Consider the following 20,842-nt stretch of genomic DNA (forward strand, 5'->3'; position numbering starts at 1 on the left):
CATAAATGACCACCATTTATTTAATTCTAATTTCAGCTCTTTTGGTCCACGCATATGTCTATGAGCATAGAGACATTTAGTCATTGCTTTGAGCTGTGATGGTCTGTGTTAGGGATGACCTCATGGTCTCAGCTGCTCAGATGAGGATCGAATATCAGTTGACCGCCCCCCTGTGGTGGTAAGGATATGCAGGCTAGAGAGCTCTTGGTGATATTGTCACCCATGTCTTGTTGACACATTTCATTACGTCAACACTCTGGTGGGTTTCTACTGTGTTCTACGAATTTACCCTTTCCATTGCCTATCACTGCCCACAAATGTGTGTCTGTGTGAGCGTCCGTGCGCATGTGTGTGAGCATGTGTCCTCCGGTGTATGTGGCCCCAAATTCATGAATGTTTGTGAGAGGTTTGCGTGTGTGTATATGTATGTGTGGTGGTTGTGCACTGCTGATCTGTGTGTCTAATTTCAGAAAGAGTCCCCCACCACCTCCAGGCAGTCCTCTGCCAATGGCCAATCCAGCATTAACAGTTCTGTCTTGGTAAGGACCCCTACCCCCAGGAAAAACCCCATAGACAGACCCACAACCATTTCGCTCTCCTTCCCCCGCCCCCAGTGCATCCCATTTGTGTGTCATGGTATTTTTACATCTGTGTCTTTCCATCAGTTGATCCGTTTGTCCATGTAGATGTCCATTTATTATGGGTTGTGTTTATGATTGCTGTAGTAGTAGTAGTAGCAGTAGAATTAGCAGTAGGTGGGTCATACAGTACATCTCCTGAGTCAGTCCCGTGTCATTATTCCAGTTCATCTGTTTGAGCCAAAGACCCCTGTGTCCGATATCTCAGTTAACAAATTGGTGTGCCTCGTAAAGCCTGCTGCGTGCTGTGCTCCATTGCTGACACAACACATTAGGTCTACTGTGGTCACAATGGTACAGGGGACACAATCTGGGCTCCTGTCGTGCATTACACTAAACCTAATCAGATTCTGCTGTTCTTTTGTTTCTCACCAAGGCTCTAGACAGACTGGTCGTGCTGATGCTTTGCCTGCTCTGTGCTTGCTTGGTTGCTCCACAGCCAGACCTGCTTTAACAGATTACAATTACTCTGTTCTTTTCTCCACTTTTTTTATCTATGTTGCAAGAGCAGTAGTTAGATTGCAGATGAATGTGCATGCATGGTTTAAATTTCTCAAAGGATATCTGAATGCTTGTTTTAATTTTACTTTTCTTACTTGGTATTTGTATCTTGCTTAATCATGTCTTTCTGTGATTAATCGTTTACTTCCACAGGACCTGCCATCCACCATTCAACCCAAGGGTCGACAGGTGAATAAGTCACTTACTCACTCACCTGTGTTTGCAAACTTCTTATACAATGCCTGCATCTGTCCCCTTTATACAGAAGTGTGTGTCTCTTTCTCCCTAACTCTTTTCTGCTTCACAAAGCTCATCAGTATAGTTTGTATTGATTTACAAAATAGTTGTTTGGTTAAGACTGGCCTCTGAATGATGCCCAGGCTGTTCAGACTGTCACTCATGATGCAAATGGCCGAGGTCTGACTTCTTTTTCAACCTTTTAAAAGAAAAAATGTTGGATTTTGGGCTGACTCCAAAATTGATTAAATTTGAATTGTAAAATTTACACCATAATAGACTGCAGCTTTTCACTTTTTAGGGGACCAGAGAGATGACCAGACAGAATGCATCTGGATTCAAATAAGGCATTGCTTTTAGGATGTTTTGAGAAATAGGATTTTATGATGATTTAGGCTACATAATGCTTTCGATACTTAAAGTCAAAGAGGAAGACAGAATGATATGAATGCAAATGTATCAGTCTGTATATATCCAAATAGTAAAGGAGGCTAGAGATTCCAGACCAATTGTGTCAACTACACACACGTCTTAATGATCCTTCTCTCCTCATCTGTATTCTTTAACAACCACATTTCCCCTTCCCAGGCAAAATACATGAAGAAATCACACTGCAGTAGTCAGGTAGTGTTCTGCTGAGTGGATGTAAATGTCCAGTTAGGCAATTAATTATTTGGTTGTAGAGATCTTCACTAGTCCAATATTATGGACCCAATCTGAAAACTATGAACTAACTAACTATGACTGAATAGGATTTGGATGCAGCCTTTTCCAGTGTCAGGTCGTGGTTGCTAGCAATTGAGAGTACCTGCTGATGAAGACCTCTCTTGTTTTTCCTGACACTGATGTTAAACTAACACACTGTACACTCAATCAACATGAGTGACCACTTTGTGTCATCAGCTTACTAGTGTAACACTTCACTTACACTGTATGTATGGTAACAATGGCACGGGCATTGCTGAACCCTGCAGAGCCTAGAGATCACTCCTAACCACTGACCCCCAGTCAGATATAGAGTTATGGGCTACTTTTAGCTCAAGCCAACTAAAATGTAGTGTCAGTATACCTATCTTCCATTGCTGTCATCTCATCCCATCAGAGTTTTTATGTGTGACACATACATTGTCGATGTTGTCAGAGATTTTCCAACATTACTCACTCAAAATCATACTATCTCACTCTTTCAATGTTGTGAGATCAAGTACCAGCAAAGTGGCATCAAAGGATCTTGAGATTGTACCAATAGAAGATCCTACCAGCAGAGTGCAGTAGAGTACACAGGAGGCCATCTTATACCACAAGCTTGGCAGCCTCAGAGTTGCAGAGCTTGATCTCAGTACCATTGAACTTACTCATAGTTAACTATATGCTGACAGGAAATAAATATTTAATAATTGTTACATGGGTAAGCATAAAGCATATGTGGCACTCCAAAATAGGAGTTGTACCTCCTTGCCTTGTCTCACCACCATCAACTCTCAACCTTTCTCCCTTCCACCAACCTTGGCCACCGTACTGCTGTTTAGCATTGCATAGCCATTTTGCTGCATGATGTGTGTGTGTGTGTGTGTGTGTGTGTGTGTGTGTGTGTGTGTGTGTGTGTGTGTGTGTGTGTGTGTATCATGCTTTTAAATCCTAGACTGTATCCCGACCTCCAATCAAGGACAAAATGTCTGTTCAGGTAAGAGACAGCCTCTATCAACTCCCCAAAAAAGAAAAAAAAACATAGTAACTGCCTCTATACATTGTCCCAAACCTTTCAGCCCACTTTCACACGGAGTGTAGACTGTAAAACAGCAACAAACAGCTGTGAGGATAATGATAATATTGTGTTTAACTGATGGACACAAACAATGCCTGTGCCATATTTACCTACATGTTGAGAAGCTCAATAATAGTCCAACAATGTCTGGATCTATCTCACTGGAGAAATCCCTCCCTTGGAAACCACTTTTCAACCTGGCAATCAAAACACCCCCATGCTCTCATGCCTCTGAGAATACACTGCTCTTTACTCCGGTCATAGCTGTCACAATGTGCAAAAGAATATACATCATCCATCCACTTTTATCTTCCTGTGTAATCTCTCTTTCTTTCACATTCTCTGTTGCTCTCCCAAAGTTGACTTTACTCTCTTCTCTCTGTTGACACACCGCTGCCTATTTTGGAAACACCAACACCACTACCACTCCAAACCATCCCTGAATTAGTTCACTCATCTAACCTCTGTGCTGTTCACCACAGATCTACGTAAGGGCTCAGTTTGAGTATGACCCAACCAAAGATGAACTCATCCCCTGTAAGGAGGCCGGCATTCGCTTCCGGGTGGGCGACATCATCCAGATCATCTCCAAGGATGACCATAACTGGTGGCAGGGCAAGCTGGAGAGCACAAAAAATGGCACAGCAGGTCTCATCCCATCACCAGAGCTGCAAGAGTGGTGAGAGGGAAAAACACACACTCTTAGAGAGATTATGCCCAAAAAAAAGAAAGAGAAGAGAAACATTTACAATCCTTTTAAATTTGATTCTGTTTGTGTGTTTGTGGTAGGCGAGTGGCGTGTATAGCCATGGAGAAGACCAAGCAAGAGCAGCAGGCCAGCTGTACATGGTTTGGGAAGAAGAAGAAACAGTACAAAGACAAGTATTTGGCAAAGCACAATGCAGGTACACCATGCACTCAGTTACATATTTACAATCTCATGCCTATGGACACAAAACATCACTCCCTGAATGCATACATGCAAAATGTTGACATTTAAATGACTGTGGGTGTGAGCTTGTGAGCATGTTTGTCCATCCATCTGTCTGTTTGTGTGGGTGGAGCTGACATGTAACAGGACCTTGTAGCGTTTATCTCCAGTATCAGAGCCACAGCCAGAAATGACAGGAAAAGCTGCCAATGTGGCAGAAATCTTATATGAGCACAGGGGCATTTCAGGGAAATGTGGGCCGCTAATTGATAAAGTTTGAACCAGCAAATCTTCATTTTTGGACATAGTTTGGAATAACATGCCTGCATGAGGATGTGCATTTGTGCAGAGTCCCTGAAGTATCATTAGCAGCAGATACGTTTAACAGCATGTGCACAAAGACATTGCACATAGATACACTACTCAAACATCACTGCCATGTGTCTGGTTGTATGGCCAGGCTGAGTTGCTGTGGAGTAAAAACTCATCATTTGTGCTTGCAACCAGGGCCATGACTGTTTAGTGAACGCAAGAGGCAGGGTGGGGGGGGTTTGGTCAGTGTGAGAGTTAAGTGCTGACACAGAGGAAGGTAGTAGGATGAAGAAGAAAAAGATGTTGCAGAGGTGCGATGAGCTGTTTCTTCAGCCTTTTAGGTCTGTAGAGGTCTGCTTTGTCTATCTAATCTGCTGGTTTGGGAGCTTCTCCAAATTTGGTACAAACATTCACTTGGACTCAAGGACGGACTGATTACAATTTGATGATAAAAGGTCACATTGACCTCACAAAACACATTTCTGGCCATAGCTCATGAATTGATGCGCCCATAATGACAATATTTCACACAAATGTCTTATAGGATAAAATGACGCAGTGCTGACAATTTATATGGTCAAAGATGAATTTCACTGTGGCACCTTAATGTTTTGTAAAAACACTTTTCTGACCATTATTCAAAACCATAACTCAAGAACAGATTGGGAGATTGTAACCATATTTCACATTTGGTCAGATATTGAATTGGTGACACTAATCTTTGGTGTCCACCTTGAAACCGTGGTGATTGTATAGATCTTCTGTGCTGCGGTGTTTAAGATGTTTGTGAAGCGTGCATGTTTTACAATGTGTAGCTTCTTTGCAGCAACATCCATATTTTGAAGCATTGTAGTCCACCATAAACTCATTTGTTTTGCTGATACTGAGCTTCAGGTGATTGTTGTTGCACCATGTGATGAAGCTCTCTGTCAGTCCTCTGCACTGCTCTGGAAAAATAGTCTCTAAGTGAAGACAGCATGTTTCTCACTGGAAATGATTCACTGGAATCACACATGTCAATATAATGGGAACTTCATTTCACCAAAAATGACATTCAATACCTTTTATTAAATTTCTTTTTCAATACATATATGGATCTAAACAGACGTGGATGTAAACTGCAACTTGAATGGCTGGCAGAGGCATACAACCATGAGGTGATAGTTCAAGTCGTGTTATGATCCCTTAAAATAAACCAATATCTGCATTTAATACATGTAACCCCAAATCACAGGCTATGGCTTTTAACCAATGATTATTTTCATCAGTGAATAATCTGATTGATTTGCCAATTAATCATTTGGTTAACATAATGTCATCAAATAGTATTTTAACAAAAAACAAAAACAATTAGTGAAAACAAAACATAAAAATCATAAAAATGACAAGCCTGTGTTTCTTTGTATGCAAGTACTATAACAACATTGAACTGAATAATAAAAGGTATTGGGGACAGGGACTTTAGAGTTAGAAGCAGTGCAGAGTGCAGGGTGGAGATGAAATGTGGTGGGCATCGTTGTCACTGTCTTCGGGGTGTCAGGTGTCTGTAGCTTGTGTACCCAGAGCTGTACACTTTCTGTACAGTCTGTGCACCACGCAGCAGGTGTGTGTGATCATATGTTTGTCCTTACATGTGTACCTGGCAGCATACATGTCTATATCAGGAGCCATATGTTACACTTCCTTCCAAATTAGCACAGTGAGCAGTAGCAGAGATTTAAGGTCACATTGCAGCTGGGACCAGACCCAGCTGCATTCTTATTTGTAGTTTATAAGCTGCTCTTCACATGAGGAGGACCCCCAGCTCTACATCTCAGCACCTATAGAGCAAAACAAGCTCTTCAGGAACAGATCTTTGCAGCTATTCTCCATTAGCATACATGGACAGAACAGACATTAACATAAATGCTAAATGTCCAAGTACACTCCCATGTCTCAAACTACTGAAACAACACATCCAAATAACTATGCAATTTTTTTCTTCACTGCACACAGCAATAACTCGGACTAGGTATCAGATCTGACTGAAATGTGTCTATATTAGGCCTGTTTGCTTATTTTCTGATCAAATAGTTTCGGATCTAAATCAGGAAATTTTTCACTATATTTTAGCGAGGCAAATTTCTTTATTAAACAGTGATGTATTGAGCAGTTTGGCAGAATTTGAGAACTGATAAAACGGTTAAAACATGTTTATAGTACAATAATTTCAGTATTGTTTGGGTATTTGTAAAAAAAAAAATCAGGTTTCATATTGGCATCATTATTAAAAATGTTGTGATGGTAAACAACATAGTAATAATCCCATGTCAGCACTATTGTAAAGGATATGTTCAAAATGGATGATCAGGCAATTTGAATGAATAATATCAGAATCTACAATTTTGATACATACAATTGTATGATCAATTATCTGCTCTTTAAATTCAAATTTCATTTATGACCAGAAATCCCAGTTTTCCCAGAAAGAGTGATATATTCCTTAGAAATGATCACTTCAAAATCTCCTGAAAACTGTCAACCCTATCTGATCACAGTCAGTCTCAGGCTGTGTAGTGCTGCTGGTGACACCAGTTGGTGTGAATATTCCCTTCAACGGAAACAGCAGCAGTAGGTTGTGTAATTTCCGTTTCCATTGCTCCATTGTGCAGTTCTGCACAGCAGCCCAGCTGATTTGTTTTGCTGTTTGTGTGGAATGTTCTTCTACTGCTGTTGTAACTGAACCATGTTATGACCCCTCCTGTTCATCTTTCTTGCTTTCTCCTACTGAACGGCCTCTCTGCATGTAAGTAACAACCAGTGACAGCAAAGAACTCCTTCTCTCTCTTTTGCTTTCCTCCACTTGCTGTTTCTTTTCTTCCCTCTGTTTATTTTATTAACCCTGTAGATTCAATCAGTTGTTTCTGTGCCAGTTTTCAGTTTTGTTTCTGTTGATACAGTCAAAAAACAACAGAAGACTGAGACAAAATTGAAACGACATAGTTTAGTTTGTGTGTTTCAGACATTTTGTGTTCTGGTGTTAATCCATTTTCTGATCCATGTTTGGTCAAGTGTGTGCATTAGCAGACCCAGACAGAAAGTAATCTAAATAGCAGCCAAACACTGCAGTGTCAGGTTTAAATAGATTCAGTCAATACAGTATCTTCCCTTCACTCACTGCAGTCAGTAACTTGTTGCACAAGAGACCCCAGTGATTGTATTTTGCCAGTCAGTGCCTTGAGATGGTAGCTACATGGAGGCACATGTTACAGAGCCTGTGGAACACACTGTACAGTGAACATGTCAAATATGTGATACACTCAACAAGAGACAACCTGCAATTTCCCTCATTTTTTCTGGTCTGTGTTTTGTCACACAAAGAATTGTTTGGAAAGTCCTACCCAGCATTAACTTAAAGCACTGTTTCCATAGAATCAAATACATTAAAGTTAACTTCTATCTTTATTTTATGAGTGAAGTCAGGATAAAAGGTAAACAGTCAGTACTCTGTGATAACATGTAATGTTTAAGTAAGTAATTCCAGACTGACCTTATTTAGAGGAAATAGTTGCACAGATTTAATTTCATGTCCTTATGAATAAAGTAGAAATAAATATATTTTGACATTTTTCTTACTTAAGCTCTTCAGTGCATACTGGCTGGATGAACACGACATGAATTAGCCTGCAAATAAGCAGCTGCCAGCATGAACTGTTCCTGTTCTTGTGTCTGCCAGTACTCTCTCCTTGTTGTATATTTTTTGTTGTATCTTTTTCTTCTTTTTCAAAAAAATGTTAAGTTGATATTGTCTATTTGACTATGCCACATTCATTGCTTAAGACAAGGGCTGCAACTAACAACAACTATTTTCATTATTAATTGATCTGCCAGGTATTGGCAACAGTCAGAGAGTCAGAGATGTTCAATTTACCATTATAGAACAGCAACAGAATGACAGCAGAAAAGCAGCAAATACTCACATTTAACAAGCTGAAACCAGGGAATCTTTGGCATTTCCCCCTAAAAACCCTGAACAATCAATCGCTCATCAGAATTGTAAGATGCAATTAACTGACCAATTTCGACACTACTTCAGACTGGATGATACATCAGTATCAGTATCAGATGTATTCAGCTGGTTTTCTGATTTATTCATCTGACAACATGTCTCTTTTCCTCAATCCAGTTTACCTCGTTTTCCTCTCTTTATTTTGGACCCACACTATAAAGACATAAACATCAATGAGGTTTGGATGACCAGCAAAATTAGATGAACAGCAATATCATTGCTTTGGCAGCTTTTCTGCAAGCCTGCTCCTGACTTTAAGAAATCACACAAATATATTTCTCACTTGATATGACGTGGAGTTATTTCTTGTTGCACCCTTTATGGAAGCAGGCACAGATGTTTAATGCAACAGTAGACATATTACTTTCATTTCCCAGGTTAAATATATGTCTTTACGAGCACCATCTTTGCTGTATTATATTAAAATCATTTTGTCACTGGTCTGTTTGGTCAGGTTTATTTAATCTCAGAACTCAGAGGTTCTTTTAAAGGAGTCCTCAGCACTTCACAGATTATCTCAGCTCTCCACTTGTCGTTTCCACATGCTGTTTTGACTATAGGCCTGTTGCCAGTGAGAATTTTTTATCTCCTTTGTTTTTACAAGTGACCCAACATTCTCTTGTTGTCACCACATAGTTCCCAGATGTGTGTAAGACTCTTTAGTACACCTTATCCCCCTTACACTCTCTGGAGCCCTTTAACTACTGTTTGTCCCAGCACACTCCTCTCCACATCCTCTTAGTCTTTTTCTCTCTCTCACTTCCAGTGTTTGACCAACTAGATCTTGTCACATATGAAGAGGTTGTGAAGCTTCCTGCTTTCAAGAGGAAAACACTAGTTTTGTTAGGTAAGTTCTGCCAAGTGTAGCAGCAAGAAGTGGGGATATAGGCCTTCATAACTGGTTTAACTGACAGTGTGTGTCTTTGTCAGGTGCCCATGGGGTCGGAAGGAGACACATCAAGAACACACTCATAACCAAACATCCTGACAGATTCGCATACCCTATCCCCCGTAAGACACATGATCAAGGTCCACCAACACGCACTTAAGAGCGCCACTATATACGTCAGGAAATGTAAATGCTCTCTCCTGTGTTTCCTGGTCTGCCACAGACACAACTAGACTTCCAAAGAAGGACGAGGAGAATGGAAAGAACTACTACTTTGTTTCCCATGACCAGATGATGCAGGACATTAGCAACAACGAGTACCTGGAATATGGCAGCCATGAGGACGCCATGTATGGGACGCGGCTGGAGACGATCCGCAAAATACATCAACAGGGACTCATAGCTATACTGGACGTTGAACCTCAGGTGTGCATGCGTGTGGAGATCTGTGGAGGTGTGGAGGTCTGTGGAGGTGTGAGTGGGCTTGCATGCATATATTAGTATTATTTGCCCTCTAACATCTATTCTCTATCAGGCCCTGAAGGTGCTGCGGACAGCAGAATTTACTCCATATGTTGTTTTTATTGCTGCACCAACTATCACACCAGGCATCAATGAGGTAGGAATATGCCAAACACTCTCAAAAGGTGATACATTTTGAATCATAAAACTGGCTACATTTTTCTCGCTGTTAACAAATTCTAACAGGAATAAATGTGTCCTAATAACAAATGTGTGTGCATCCAAAGCCTGTTATCTTTCATTCCTCTGTGCCATGGAACTCCGCTGTTGAACAAAAGCTATCAAAGACTCTTCAGTGAGCCACACTGTTGCACTGGAGGATATGTTCCTTCATTACCATGAACACAAACACAGTGTATTTTGACTCAATCCCAAAATACACCATCCTGCTGCTGTAAATACACACTAACCCAAATGTGTTTTATCTGCAGTTCAAAATGGTCCCCAATAAATGCAAAAAACTACAGTGTCCAGCTGTTACAGGAATGAAACTATATAATTTTGGCCTATTTTATAAGGTTAGCATCTTCAGTAGGAACAAAAGGGCTGATACTGTGGAGAAGTAGAGAAGTCATCACTGAGGGACAGACCAATTTTTTTGTATCACCAGCCTTATCCTTTAAAAACTAATTCCAGACTAAAACCCTGTTCAAATACTGTATTAACAAAATCCAATAAAAGTTTTTCTTACTGTCTTCTTATACATAATGAAAACCTGTTAATGCAATGTTGATACATTCCTGTATAATGAATTAACATCACATTACCTGGTTACCATGAAATAGAGATGTAACATATTTGTTAGTGATGTGCATTAGTGCTGTGACAAGCAGCTATTTTCATTGGATTGCCCTGTCAGTAGTGAAATATGCAAATTGCTTGATTTCATCAACCAACAGTACAAAGCATCAAAATATTCAGTTTACCGTCATATATGACAAAGAACGGCAGTGAATCCTCTCATTCAAGAAGCTGAAAGTAGCAAATGTTTGGCATGTTAGCTTGAAAAATTACTGAAACAATTGTTCAATTATCAAAATAGCTACTGTTAAAATTTCTGTCAGTCAATTCATTGTTTAATTGAGCTTTCACCTCAAGTCTGCATTCTGTGTTTAACCAATTAAGTGACACATTTTCATTCTGGCAAGTTATTACTTTATTCTTTGTTGCCAAATCAAAACAAATAACGTCTAAAATCTGCAAGGTCATTATGTGAAGCACAACAATCACACAGCGTGCATGTGTTCCAGCAGTCCCTCATTCCTCTGCACTCATTTAATTTTGCATGCTGCATGCGTTTGTTTCCTCGGCACTCCTCCTCAGATGCCCAGGTGGTGTCGAACGCTGCCCGTAAGTAGAACCTGACAGCATAATGACTAGGTAATATTATGTTTAATCATGTGTTCCTTGCTTGCCATACGCTTGTTGGCATGGTTTTGTCAGTTAGAGCTGTCTTTTGTGTAAAGGCCCCTTACACACTGTGTTGTAACAGCCATCTTGCAGGTTGACCATATGTCACACTGTGGGTCTAATGTGATATACTGGAAAAAGATGTATCACGGGAGCACTGGCACTTGATGTAAACAAATGTAATGCTTTGACTTTTATGAGGAAGGACCTTAAGGATACAATAAAATGAGTTTTGGTGATCAGACTGAATGTAAACATAACTTTTGTTTGTATACAAGAGAACTGATGCATTCATGTATTTAAAGTAATCCAATGTCGGACTGAAACTGAAACTAACACAAAGTAGCCTCTGGAGGTCTAAATACATTAGTTTCCGCTGCTGGCAACTTGGTGCTGAGAGGAAAATGTGCTCTCTGTCCTGTCACCACACCATCAGTCTGCCCAAACACACACACACACATATACACACAAAATCAGGACTGACACCACATCTTCACTAAAGCTATTAAAATAGGAAAGCCATGCTTCCAAAATAGGGTAGGTGGGATAAATTGAGACTTAAGGTTACTCAAGTGAATATAAACAGAAAAAGCTCTAAATTGGCTACCGGTGGCCTTGTCTCTCAGACAGCCTGGGTTCACTGTTCTGGATTGACGACCAAATATTTTGCCATGTTTTTCTCACAATTTTCAAATCTTGTCTCAGGTAGTTCAATTGCACACTCTGTAGGGGCCTTAAGAATTTCTCTTAAAGTCGTGTATTTGTTGACATGTCTTCTTTACTCTCCCTACCTTGATCAGTGTCTAACACCCTCTCTTTCTCTTCCTTCACTAGGACGAGTCTCTCCAGCGGCTGCAGAAGGAGTCCGAGATCCTGCAGAAGACCTATGCCCACTACTTCGACCTGACCATCATCAACAATGAGATTGATGAGACCATCAGGCACCTGGAAGAGGCCATCAATCTGGTGTGCACCACCAGCCAGTGGGTTCCCGTTTCCTGGGTCTATTGACTTGCAGCCCCGACCTCCACCACCCCCTCCACCTCTCCCCTCCCATCAACAACACCTGGACCAAACTCCTCATCATTCCCTCTTCAAAATAAGAATAATTCCTGAAAAAAAAACAAAAAAACAATTAACACAAGGCGATGGAAAACCTCACTCTACACTGTACTTGATCGAAACCCTTTCAGCGTACTGTGAAAGCAACCACAGGATTCAATTGAAATCCTCTTGGACGCTGCACAAACAACCAATTATTGGACTCTTGCCCTGACAGTTATAGTTATAGTGTTGTACAAAAACAGAGTAAAAAAAGCTGAATATTGTCATGTCTGTACTAGCTAGGAGGCAGCGTTTTTGTAGATGTTTGTTTTAAAGAGACAGTACTGTGCTCCATCCTCGCATTTTGACGCACTGCTAGCTCTCCACATCTTCACCACAACCCTCTCATCACTTTGTAGTCCTGTTGGGTGTTGGAGTACTAAACCATCTGTAGAAAGACACTATCAATAGGTATTCTTTTAATCAGTAGACTTAAGTTAAAGTACACAAACACACTGCAGTGTCTTTTCATCAATAGATCATGTCACTGGTCCTCATTGTTTGTTCATTCCTGTTCTTTTCTAAGCTGTAATGATACAGTACAGTACAATACAGTATTGCCATGCACACACAGACACCTTTCTACCTACCTACATACCAGGTACTGTCTCTTCTAAATAAATCCATAAATGTTTTAGAGATTTGAATGAGGTTATCATGCATGTGGGCATTTACAAGCTTCCATGCTGTCAGTCAGTCAGTGTCCCTCCATAAACCTCCAAAAACTAGCTGTGATGGAGCCGGATGTTGATTTGACACCTATGCACATCCCTTGGATTCCGGGTGGCATTTCTAAACCACATATTTATAAAAAGATCGACTATGTAGTGAGATGTGTTTGTTAAAAAAAAAAAAAAAAAAAAAAATCAAATACAAGTCTTGATTTTTTCTCTTGATTTGTCATACACAAAAAGAAACAATTTCAACATATTCCTCATTTGCCAATTCAGAACTGTGATGTCCAAGATTAATAGTGTTTCAACCAAGTTTAAAAATTAATGAGAAACAAAATGCTGATTTTTATTCTGAAACGGTGTAATTGTCTGCAAAGGAGGTGTACACATTCGACAAATATGACTACTTTGCAAGAGAAGAGGAGGTAGTGTGTACGTCTGAATAACCTGTATATGAATATAACAGACTGACATACAACTGCCCCTTGTATAAATGACTCTGCAATGACAAAAGTTCTTCAGTATGAACAGTTTTCTAAATATATTTCCTTTCATGTGTTGGAAAAGTGAATTTTGGAATGGCTCTTCTTTTTTTCATTTCCACTGGACATAAGTATGATACGAACAATACCTCTTTTCTAAAATCCAGAGCCGGTGCAGGTGTCACCAGTCCCAACTTCCAGTAACAGTGGTGATTCTACATAATCGCTATCGCAAAGCTGGTTATTGACTGTTGACTCTTGGGTTTCATGTCCAGCTATGGGCAAATTCATTTGAAATGGGCAGATTGAAAATGCATTTTCAGCTCAATCACATGCAAAGACATCAGTCATCCACAGAGGACTTTGATGTAAAATATAAGTATATTATCCATGAATTATTAATTTTCCATGTGCCATGATAAAAAAGCTTTAATGACTAAGCAGTGGTGAAGGTTAGATAAATTGTAATTCTTAATACTGAAATGTGTGTATTTATTGTTGATTAATTTTTTTTCTTTGATTAATCATGACGTCTTTAAAATGTCAATAGAATTTTAAAAAATGCTAATTTCAGTTTTCCCAAATTAACATACATTTAACATAGCTTGTTTTAAAATTAGTAAACAGGATGATTCAGTTAGTCCGGTTCAACTATTACAAATTAAGTTTCTATCTATCAAGTAATTGTTCACCTCTGCTAAAAACACTAACTCAAGTATTTTACTTCAATACAATTTTGAAGTATTTGTATATGGGTATTTCCAGTTTATGCTACTTGATATTTCTATTTATTACATTTCAGAGGATAATATACATTTACTCCCCTGCATTTTCAGATTACGCTTTCAAATACAAAACATATAATCCACATATATAAAATGCAATCAGTTGTTAAAGATTCAAATCCTCAAAATTGTGAACAGCAGTTAAAATTCACTCAACCATATATAACAGGAAAGTGCTGCTTACATGTTCTGCATCAAAATTAACAATGCAGTCATTTATAAATATATAATAGTGAAACAGACTTTGGTCATTCTACATAATCAGTACCTTTTGATCATTGAGATACATTTTGTTGCCAGTATATTTTGTACTTTTGCTTGAGTGAATTTTTCTTTTTTTTTTTTCATTCAGTATTAAAAGATTTAATACTCACATGTTGCCCCATGTTATCCTGAGCAGCAGAGATGAAGTAAGCCTGTAAATGTATCAACACTGGCAGGAATCCTGTCTGAAATCAAGGAAACTTGCAATTAATATGAACTGCCTGTTTTATTGCCATTGTCAGTCTTTTTGTGCAGTGCACTATCCCTGTTTTTCTTGATACCAAAGTAGACACAGGATGAGTTACAAAAAAAAAAATCTTTCTGTCTCATAATTACGATAGAAAGCAGAGTACACCTGTAATAGATTATTATTTTCATTAATGATTAATCTGCCAGTTATTGTCTAGATTAATCACGTAATTGTATGAAATGTCAAAAAATAATGGAAAATGCTTGCCACAACTTCCCTGACTCCATCTTAAAAGTCCAAAATCCTAACAATTAATCGAAATAACAATTAACCGATTACTAAATTTCTTCTGATCAACTAATCTGCCAAGTAATACAGACCATTTTATAGATTTTGTCATTGTATAGATCAGGTAGTAACTCTGGTCTATAGAAATGATTCTTTTGATAAAATGATAATAATGACATAAAACAAAACAGCACAACTATTTACAGCAACCACATAGGGTAAGCTAACCTAGATCATAATATTACCGAACAGGAAAGTGCTAGTTCATATTTTTCTCATTAACATAACGGGACAATTTACATCTCTGCATTATAATAATTAATTGATAGTTTGTCTTTTTTTCCTGCAGACAGAAATGGCAAACTCTTGTGATGTGACTATTTGCTTCTTTTCTTCATCTTTTATGAATGCAGATAGAATACTTTTGGGTCTTTGGTGTGTGGGTCGAACAAAAAATTGTAACTAGAATTCATGTCAATATTCTGACGTTTTACGTTTCTAATAATTCATTGAGAAAATAACTGCAAAATAATCAGTGAAAATAATTATAAGTTGCTGACCTAAAACTGACTTTTAAATGACTTGTAAAATGAAGTCATTCACACAATGTACAAAGTCTAGCCTGTGATACAGTCCTGAGGCTTATATATTTCAGATAAGTGAGCACTCAGCTGACCTCAGTCAAGTGCTTCATTTTGTGATTTCAATCAATCCAAGTGAGTGATTAGAATAAACTGCAGCCTGAATACTGTGAGTGGTGCGTAATCCCATAGCATTAACATCTGAAAAAAGGGGTCACCATTGACCGAGGCCAGCTCTGTTTTGTTGTTATTGAAAATGGATTTTAAAAATCTCAGAATCAAAATGGATATGTCACCTCAGCAGGAGGTGCCAGGCTAATGTAGCCACTGTATGACTGTCAAGTCCTGGAATTGCTGAAAAGCCGCCTTCTTAATATTAGTTGAGTGAGACCTTACTTCAAAATAAATATGCCAGCAAGGGATGCCACAAATGTGAACATTTCTTATCTCATAATCAGCTCCATGCATTTGTATGATCTAGGATCATGACTCAATTCATGATTAACATTTGGTAATTATTAAAGTGGATGTGGCTTATTACAACAAACCTACATTTCAAATTTTAAACTCCACAAATCCAAAGCAATCACCTGTATGTCTTAAAGAGATGATTTTTTTCAGCACATCCACTGAATTGTGACAAAAGTTTGCCTCACTGCAGTTGAAGGTCAATTCAGAAATCTGTCACTTTATTTTTCAAAATATGCACATCAGTAAATATCTATATTGCCACATGTCTTCATTGAAATTCTACCAAAATTGACACAAACATTCTTTATAGTAGATATGAAGTGCTTCAAATGGTGTTCAGATCAAACTATAAATCCCTAGTAATATTCAGTATCTTGCTATAATTTGTACTGTATCCATAACATTTTTTTTTTCATCAAATTTCGAAACAAATTTCACAAAAATATTTGACAGTATACACAAAACGAGCCAAATGATGTGAGATTTGATTTTTTTTTTTTTTTCTTTCAGAATTTCATCACCAGTTATCAATCAATTTTCAATGTCAATTGTTGTGAATTTTTTTTTTTCTTTTGGAAAGTTTTGTGACATCACCCTCTCTGCCTTTTGTTTGAGAGACTGAAGTGATGGAGGAGGTGGCTGATGCATCTCCATCTTTGCTCCTCCCCCATCATTTCAAGTATCCCACAGTGTCAGAGTAACAAAGCCATAATGCCACAGTTCACCCAGACAAACCCAGAGAGTTCAAAACTGACAGGAAACGGAACAGTTGTAAAGCAACATCTTTCTCCAGGTACAGGAACTAACATAAGAAGAAGACATCCCTTTATTAGTCACAACACAACATGCAGAGTTAAAAGCAGAGTTACAGGGGAAACTGCACATGCCATGCTTAAGTGAAATTCTTTTCTCCGCTTTTAACCCATCCCGGCAAATCCTTCCTCCGCGGCAGACCAGGAGCAGTGGGCTGCCAGCTGACAGTGGCGCCTGGGAACCCAGTTCCTTTATGTCACCATTGGTCAGGTGGTGATCTTCTTGCATGTTTTTAGTGGGGTTTTTTTTATGGAGGATACCCCAGGTGAACACAGGGAGAACATGCAAACTCCACACAGAAAGGCCCCTTCCCTAGAGCAGCAGTCACCAATGGCATGGTGGAGGACACGCCCACAGCGGGAATCAAACCCTTCTAGCTGTGAGGCAACAGTGTTACCACTGTTCCACTGTGCAACCAATTATATACTTCCGATCTCTCTGCTGCTCTCATATCTCACCTGACTTACGTTACCTCCTCAGGTCACCAAGTGTGACTTGTGCAAGGGGCTTTGACCCCGTTAATACCTGCCTTGTTTTTGTTTTTTGTTTTTTGTTTTTTTTTTTTGCATTTCCTACTACTTCATACTACATTTCAGATGCAATCATTATAATTTTTACCCAAGAACATTTATTAAAAAATTTTAGAACCAATCAACATTTTTGTTTTCTGAAAAATCTTGGACAAATAGGTCTTCACATTTCCTGTCAGTTAAACACCCATGTAACATCACATATCATAAGGCAAGGCTGCCCACGAGAGTTGAACATTTCTAAGCCTAAATTCACAGGTTCCATTGTTTCCAATCCATTTCCCAATTCGCTGATATGTTATCAAAAATTCTTAGAAAGGTACCAGGAAAGTAAAATCTAATTTGTTAACAGTTATAAGGAAAATGAAAACAGTGCTCAATTAGTTAATTCCATGTAATTGCTAACATTAGACTTAGACTTTACTTTATTGATCGCAATTTGGGGAATATAATTTTTTTTCTTTTTTTTTTATTATTTAGATAGTGTGGCATAGCAGGATAATGAAAACGCAAGATGCAATATTTGTCTATGGCAGGCATACAATTCAACAAATACAAAAAAAAAGTTTCAAATAATAACTATTAACTTTGACTTACTCAGATCTGTGTCAGTTCTTCCAGATGTTTTTAACTTTTTTATTTTGAGAAAATTGAAAATGAACACAACACACACACACACAAAAAAAAAAAACAAACAAAACTAAATTAAAGTGGTGTAGCTGTTAACCTTGTCACTTTCTCCTGTTTCTTATTCCAGGAAACCTATTAAAAATTATTAGGAAATTACTGGACCTCTATAACATTTCTGCTGAAGCCCAGGATAATAGCTATGACAGCAGATGCATGAGAATGATGGTAAATGACGGAGGATGAAATGCAGCATTCGGCCTGCCCAGTTGTCTATTCCCAGCCTAATCCCACATTAAAGGACCAACAGGCCACTGTACAGATTAACTGGCGTTCACAGCTGAAACAGGTCAACTCCTCAGCCAAGGCTGACAGGACTCACTCAGCAGCCGTGTCAAAAGTTCAAGTGTTTTTTACTTAGAAAAATATATCATATGACAAAGTATTTTGTCTAACTAATTACATCCACCAAAGTAAAAAGCAGTGGCTAGTGCTAGAACAGGGAAAGTCTTTAACTTTTTCTGAAAGCATTTCTTCTCCCAAAGAAAAATGACATGCTTTGACACTATTCCCTCCTCCATCCACAACCTGACACATGGCAATCACACCTACCCTGTATAGGGAAAGATCATGGCCATAAGGGGAGAAAACGTCCGTGCAAAGGAGGCAAAAGCAATGAGAAAGTCCTTCCATTACGTACATACACAAGTAGCGATGACACTGAGCCACATGCAATAAGAAGATTAATGTATTTATAGAAAAGCTGTAGAACCTACATTTAGTGTTGAATGAATAGAAATGAGCAGAGAGGACATCTGTTTCAGAGATAACTACAGGAGCTTTTATGTCCTTTAACTTTACATACAGATGTGAATGAAAATATGAGGAAAAACACTCCTAACAGACTGTAATTCTATGTTTTATATAATATTAATTAAAATGGAACAAAAGGTGGAGGCTCACATATGCATACATTTTCACCATATTGCGACAGTGATCCCCAGTTTGAAATCAATACCCACCTCTATAATTGTAGAAATGAATCCTGCAACCATGCAGCATAGCAGGAGAGGATATGCATCAGATATATAGTTGTGATTGTTCCTATATAAGTAGGTCATCTATACATATTATAGATTATTTTGTATAAACAGCTCATGGGAAAATAAATGTTATGTCAATGTGAGTCTTTTTTTTCTGAGGATAGCTAAAAATATTCAGTATACTATAGATGGATTTCAACAACAACAAAACAAAATCCAAATCCTATGTTTGAAAGGGCAGAAACACACCAGTAACCACACTTGCAAGGAAGATTATTCATTGATGCATTCTTAGATAAATAAAAACATCTCGTGAACAATTTCAATAGTTAATCTTTGTAGCTTTCCACAGTTCTCATGTGCAAGAAAGACTAATATTAATATCTGACTGTCCAATCAAACCAAAGATGAGCCACACTACAAGGATGCAAGATTGGCTTGCCTGGGCCCGTTGTTGTCCAACCCCTGCAGAGAGCTGCCCATCCTCTGGCTCCAGTCGTGTCCCATTGTGGAGGCTCTCTGTACTGTTCCCCATCTCTTCTCTGAGCTCCTGCTGAAGCAGTTTGGAAATGAGGCTGTTGAAGCGGTTCTCTGTGGTGGAAATGATCTCTGAGGAGGCTGTGGTCAGGTTCAGCTCTGCAGGGTCCACGCATGTGCCATTCATCTTGGCGAAGACCACCTCACTGAGATCCAGCCCTGCCACAGAGGAAGGGGAGGCACAGGGGATGTCCCGCACTAGCCTGTAGTTTTCCATCCACTCTTTCAGCCACTCGAGTGAGCAGTCACACTCCCAGGGGTTTCTGAAGAGGTAGAGGCGGCCCAGGAAGTAGATTGGTTGGAAAACAGGAAAGGGAAGGGTGGTGAGGTTGTTGCTGTTCAAGTGGAGTGTGATCAGGCTCGTCAGGTTCTCAAAAGTGCCTTCTTCGATGTATAGCACCTGGTTCCTGTCCAGGTACAGGACTTCCAGCTCCACCAGGTCACTGAACCAGGTCTTGGACACGTTGGTCAACTGGTTACCCCCAAGGTTGAGCATCTTGAGGCGGCTGAGGCCCTTGAAGGCAAGCCGGGGCAGATCAGACAGCAAGTTGTCATTGAGGTAGAAGTTCTCCAGCCGCACAAGGTCCTGGAAGGCCTGGTCATGGATCACGTTGATGCGGTTCTCCTGAAGGTTCAGGTACCTGGGAGATGGGTGAGAGGAGAATGTTAGCCATGCTGACATCGATCATGCACAACCCATCCCACCCCCTTCATGAGACAGTTTCAATAACTGCTGCATCCAGTCTATGAGAAGGAACACTATTGCAGGTCTTTCATCCCAAGCTGTCACACTGTTTAACTCCAGCAACATGTAATGTAGCGTTGTGTTGATGCTGTCTGTCACAATTCTACATTATGAACCCACTTTGTTTTGCATTACTGTTACCAATGCTAATATATGCTCACATTATCCATTTCATCTGGTGCAATTTCTAAGTTGTATATTTCTCTCAACTGTGCAATAACACTATTTGTTATCCATATTGGCAGCAGTACTTTTAGAAACTGTATATATTGTGCATTTACATAGTCCTAGTATTTCACAAGTGCAATAGTATTGCTCAAGTGCAAAACAACATACTGTATGTCATTAGTAGTTTTCTCATAAGAATATTAACAATCGTACTTTTTTATGGCAGTAGGGGTTTTATGGCATTAACTATTTTTTTATAATCTGTACAAATGTACATATACATGGTT

General features: G+C 39.1%; 2 protein-coding genes across 26 annotated transcripts in view; one reads left to right on the plus strand and one right to left on the minus strand.

Annotated features, from left to right (window-relative positions):
* caska (calcium/calmodulin-dependent serine protein kinase a) overlaps positions 1-12,356 on the plus strand; it is a 154,088-nt gene extending 141,732 nt beyond the window's left edge. For 7 of the 25 annotated variants that reach the window (XM_076746671.1, XM_076746679.1, XM_076746673.1 and 4 more), the window contains 11 exons: positions 471-539; positions 1,293-1,328; positions 3,019-3,060; positions 3,624-3,820; positions 3,931-4,046; positions 9,199-9,279; positions 9,363-9,443; positions 9,545-9,747; positions 9,857-9,940; positions 11,167-11,193; positions 12,088-12,356. In XM_076746671.1, coding sequence (XP_076602786.1) covers positions 471-539; positions 1,293-1,328; positions 3,019-3,060; positions 3,624-3,820; positions 3,931-4,046; positions 9,199-9,279; positions 9,363-9,443; positions 9,545-9,747; positions 9,857-9,940; positions 11,167-11,193; positions 12,088-12,264 — 1,113 coding nt within the window. In that variant the 3' untranslated portion in view covers positions 12,265-12,356. The remainder of the gene's footprint in view (positions 1-470; positions 540-1,292; positions 1,329-3,018; positions 3,061-3,623; positions 3,821-3,930; positions 4,047-9,198; positions 9,280-9,362; positions 9,444-9,544; positions 9,748-9,856; positions 9,941-11,166; positions 11,194-12,087) is intronic. The other 18 variants (XM_076746674.1, XM_076746697.1, XM_076746678.1 and 15 more) reach the window with 10 other exon arrangements.
* An 845-nt stretch (positions 12,357-13,201) lies between these two features.
* The window catches only part of nyx (nyctalopin), a 29,704-nt gene continuing 22,063 nt past the window's right edge, over positions 13,202-20,842 (minus strand). Inside the window, exon 5 of the mRNA XM_076746700.1 lies at positions 13,202-20,283. Coding sequence (XP_076602815.1) covers positions 19,461-20,283 — 823 coding nt within the window. The 3' untranslated portion in view covers positions 13,202-19,460. The remainder of the gene's footprint in view (positions 20,284-20,842) is intronic.

The sequence above is a fragment of the Chaetodon auriga genome, chromosome 13 (genome assembly GCF_051107435.1).
Source record: "Chaetodon auriga isolate fChaAug3 chromosome 13, fChaAug3.hap1, whole genome shotgun sequence".
NCBI classification, from domain to species: domain Eukaryota; kingdom Metazoa; phylum Chordata; class Actinopteri; order Chaetodontiformes; family Chaetodontidae; genus Chaetodon; species Chaetodon auriga.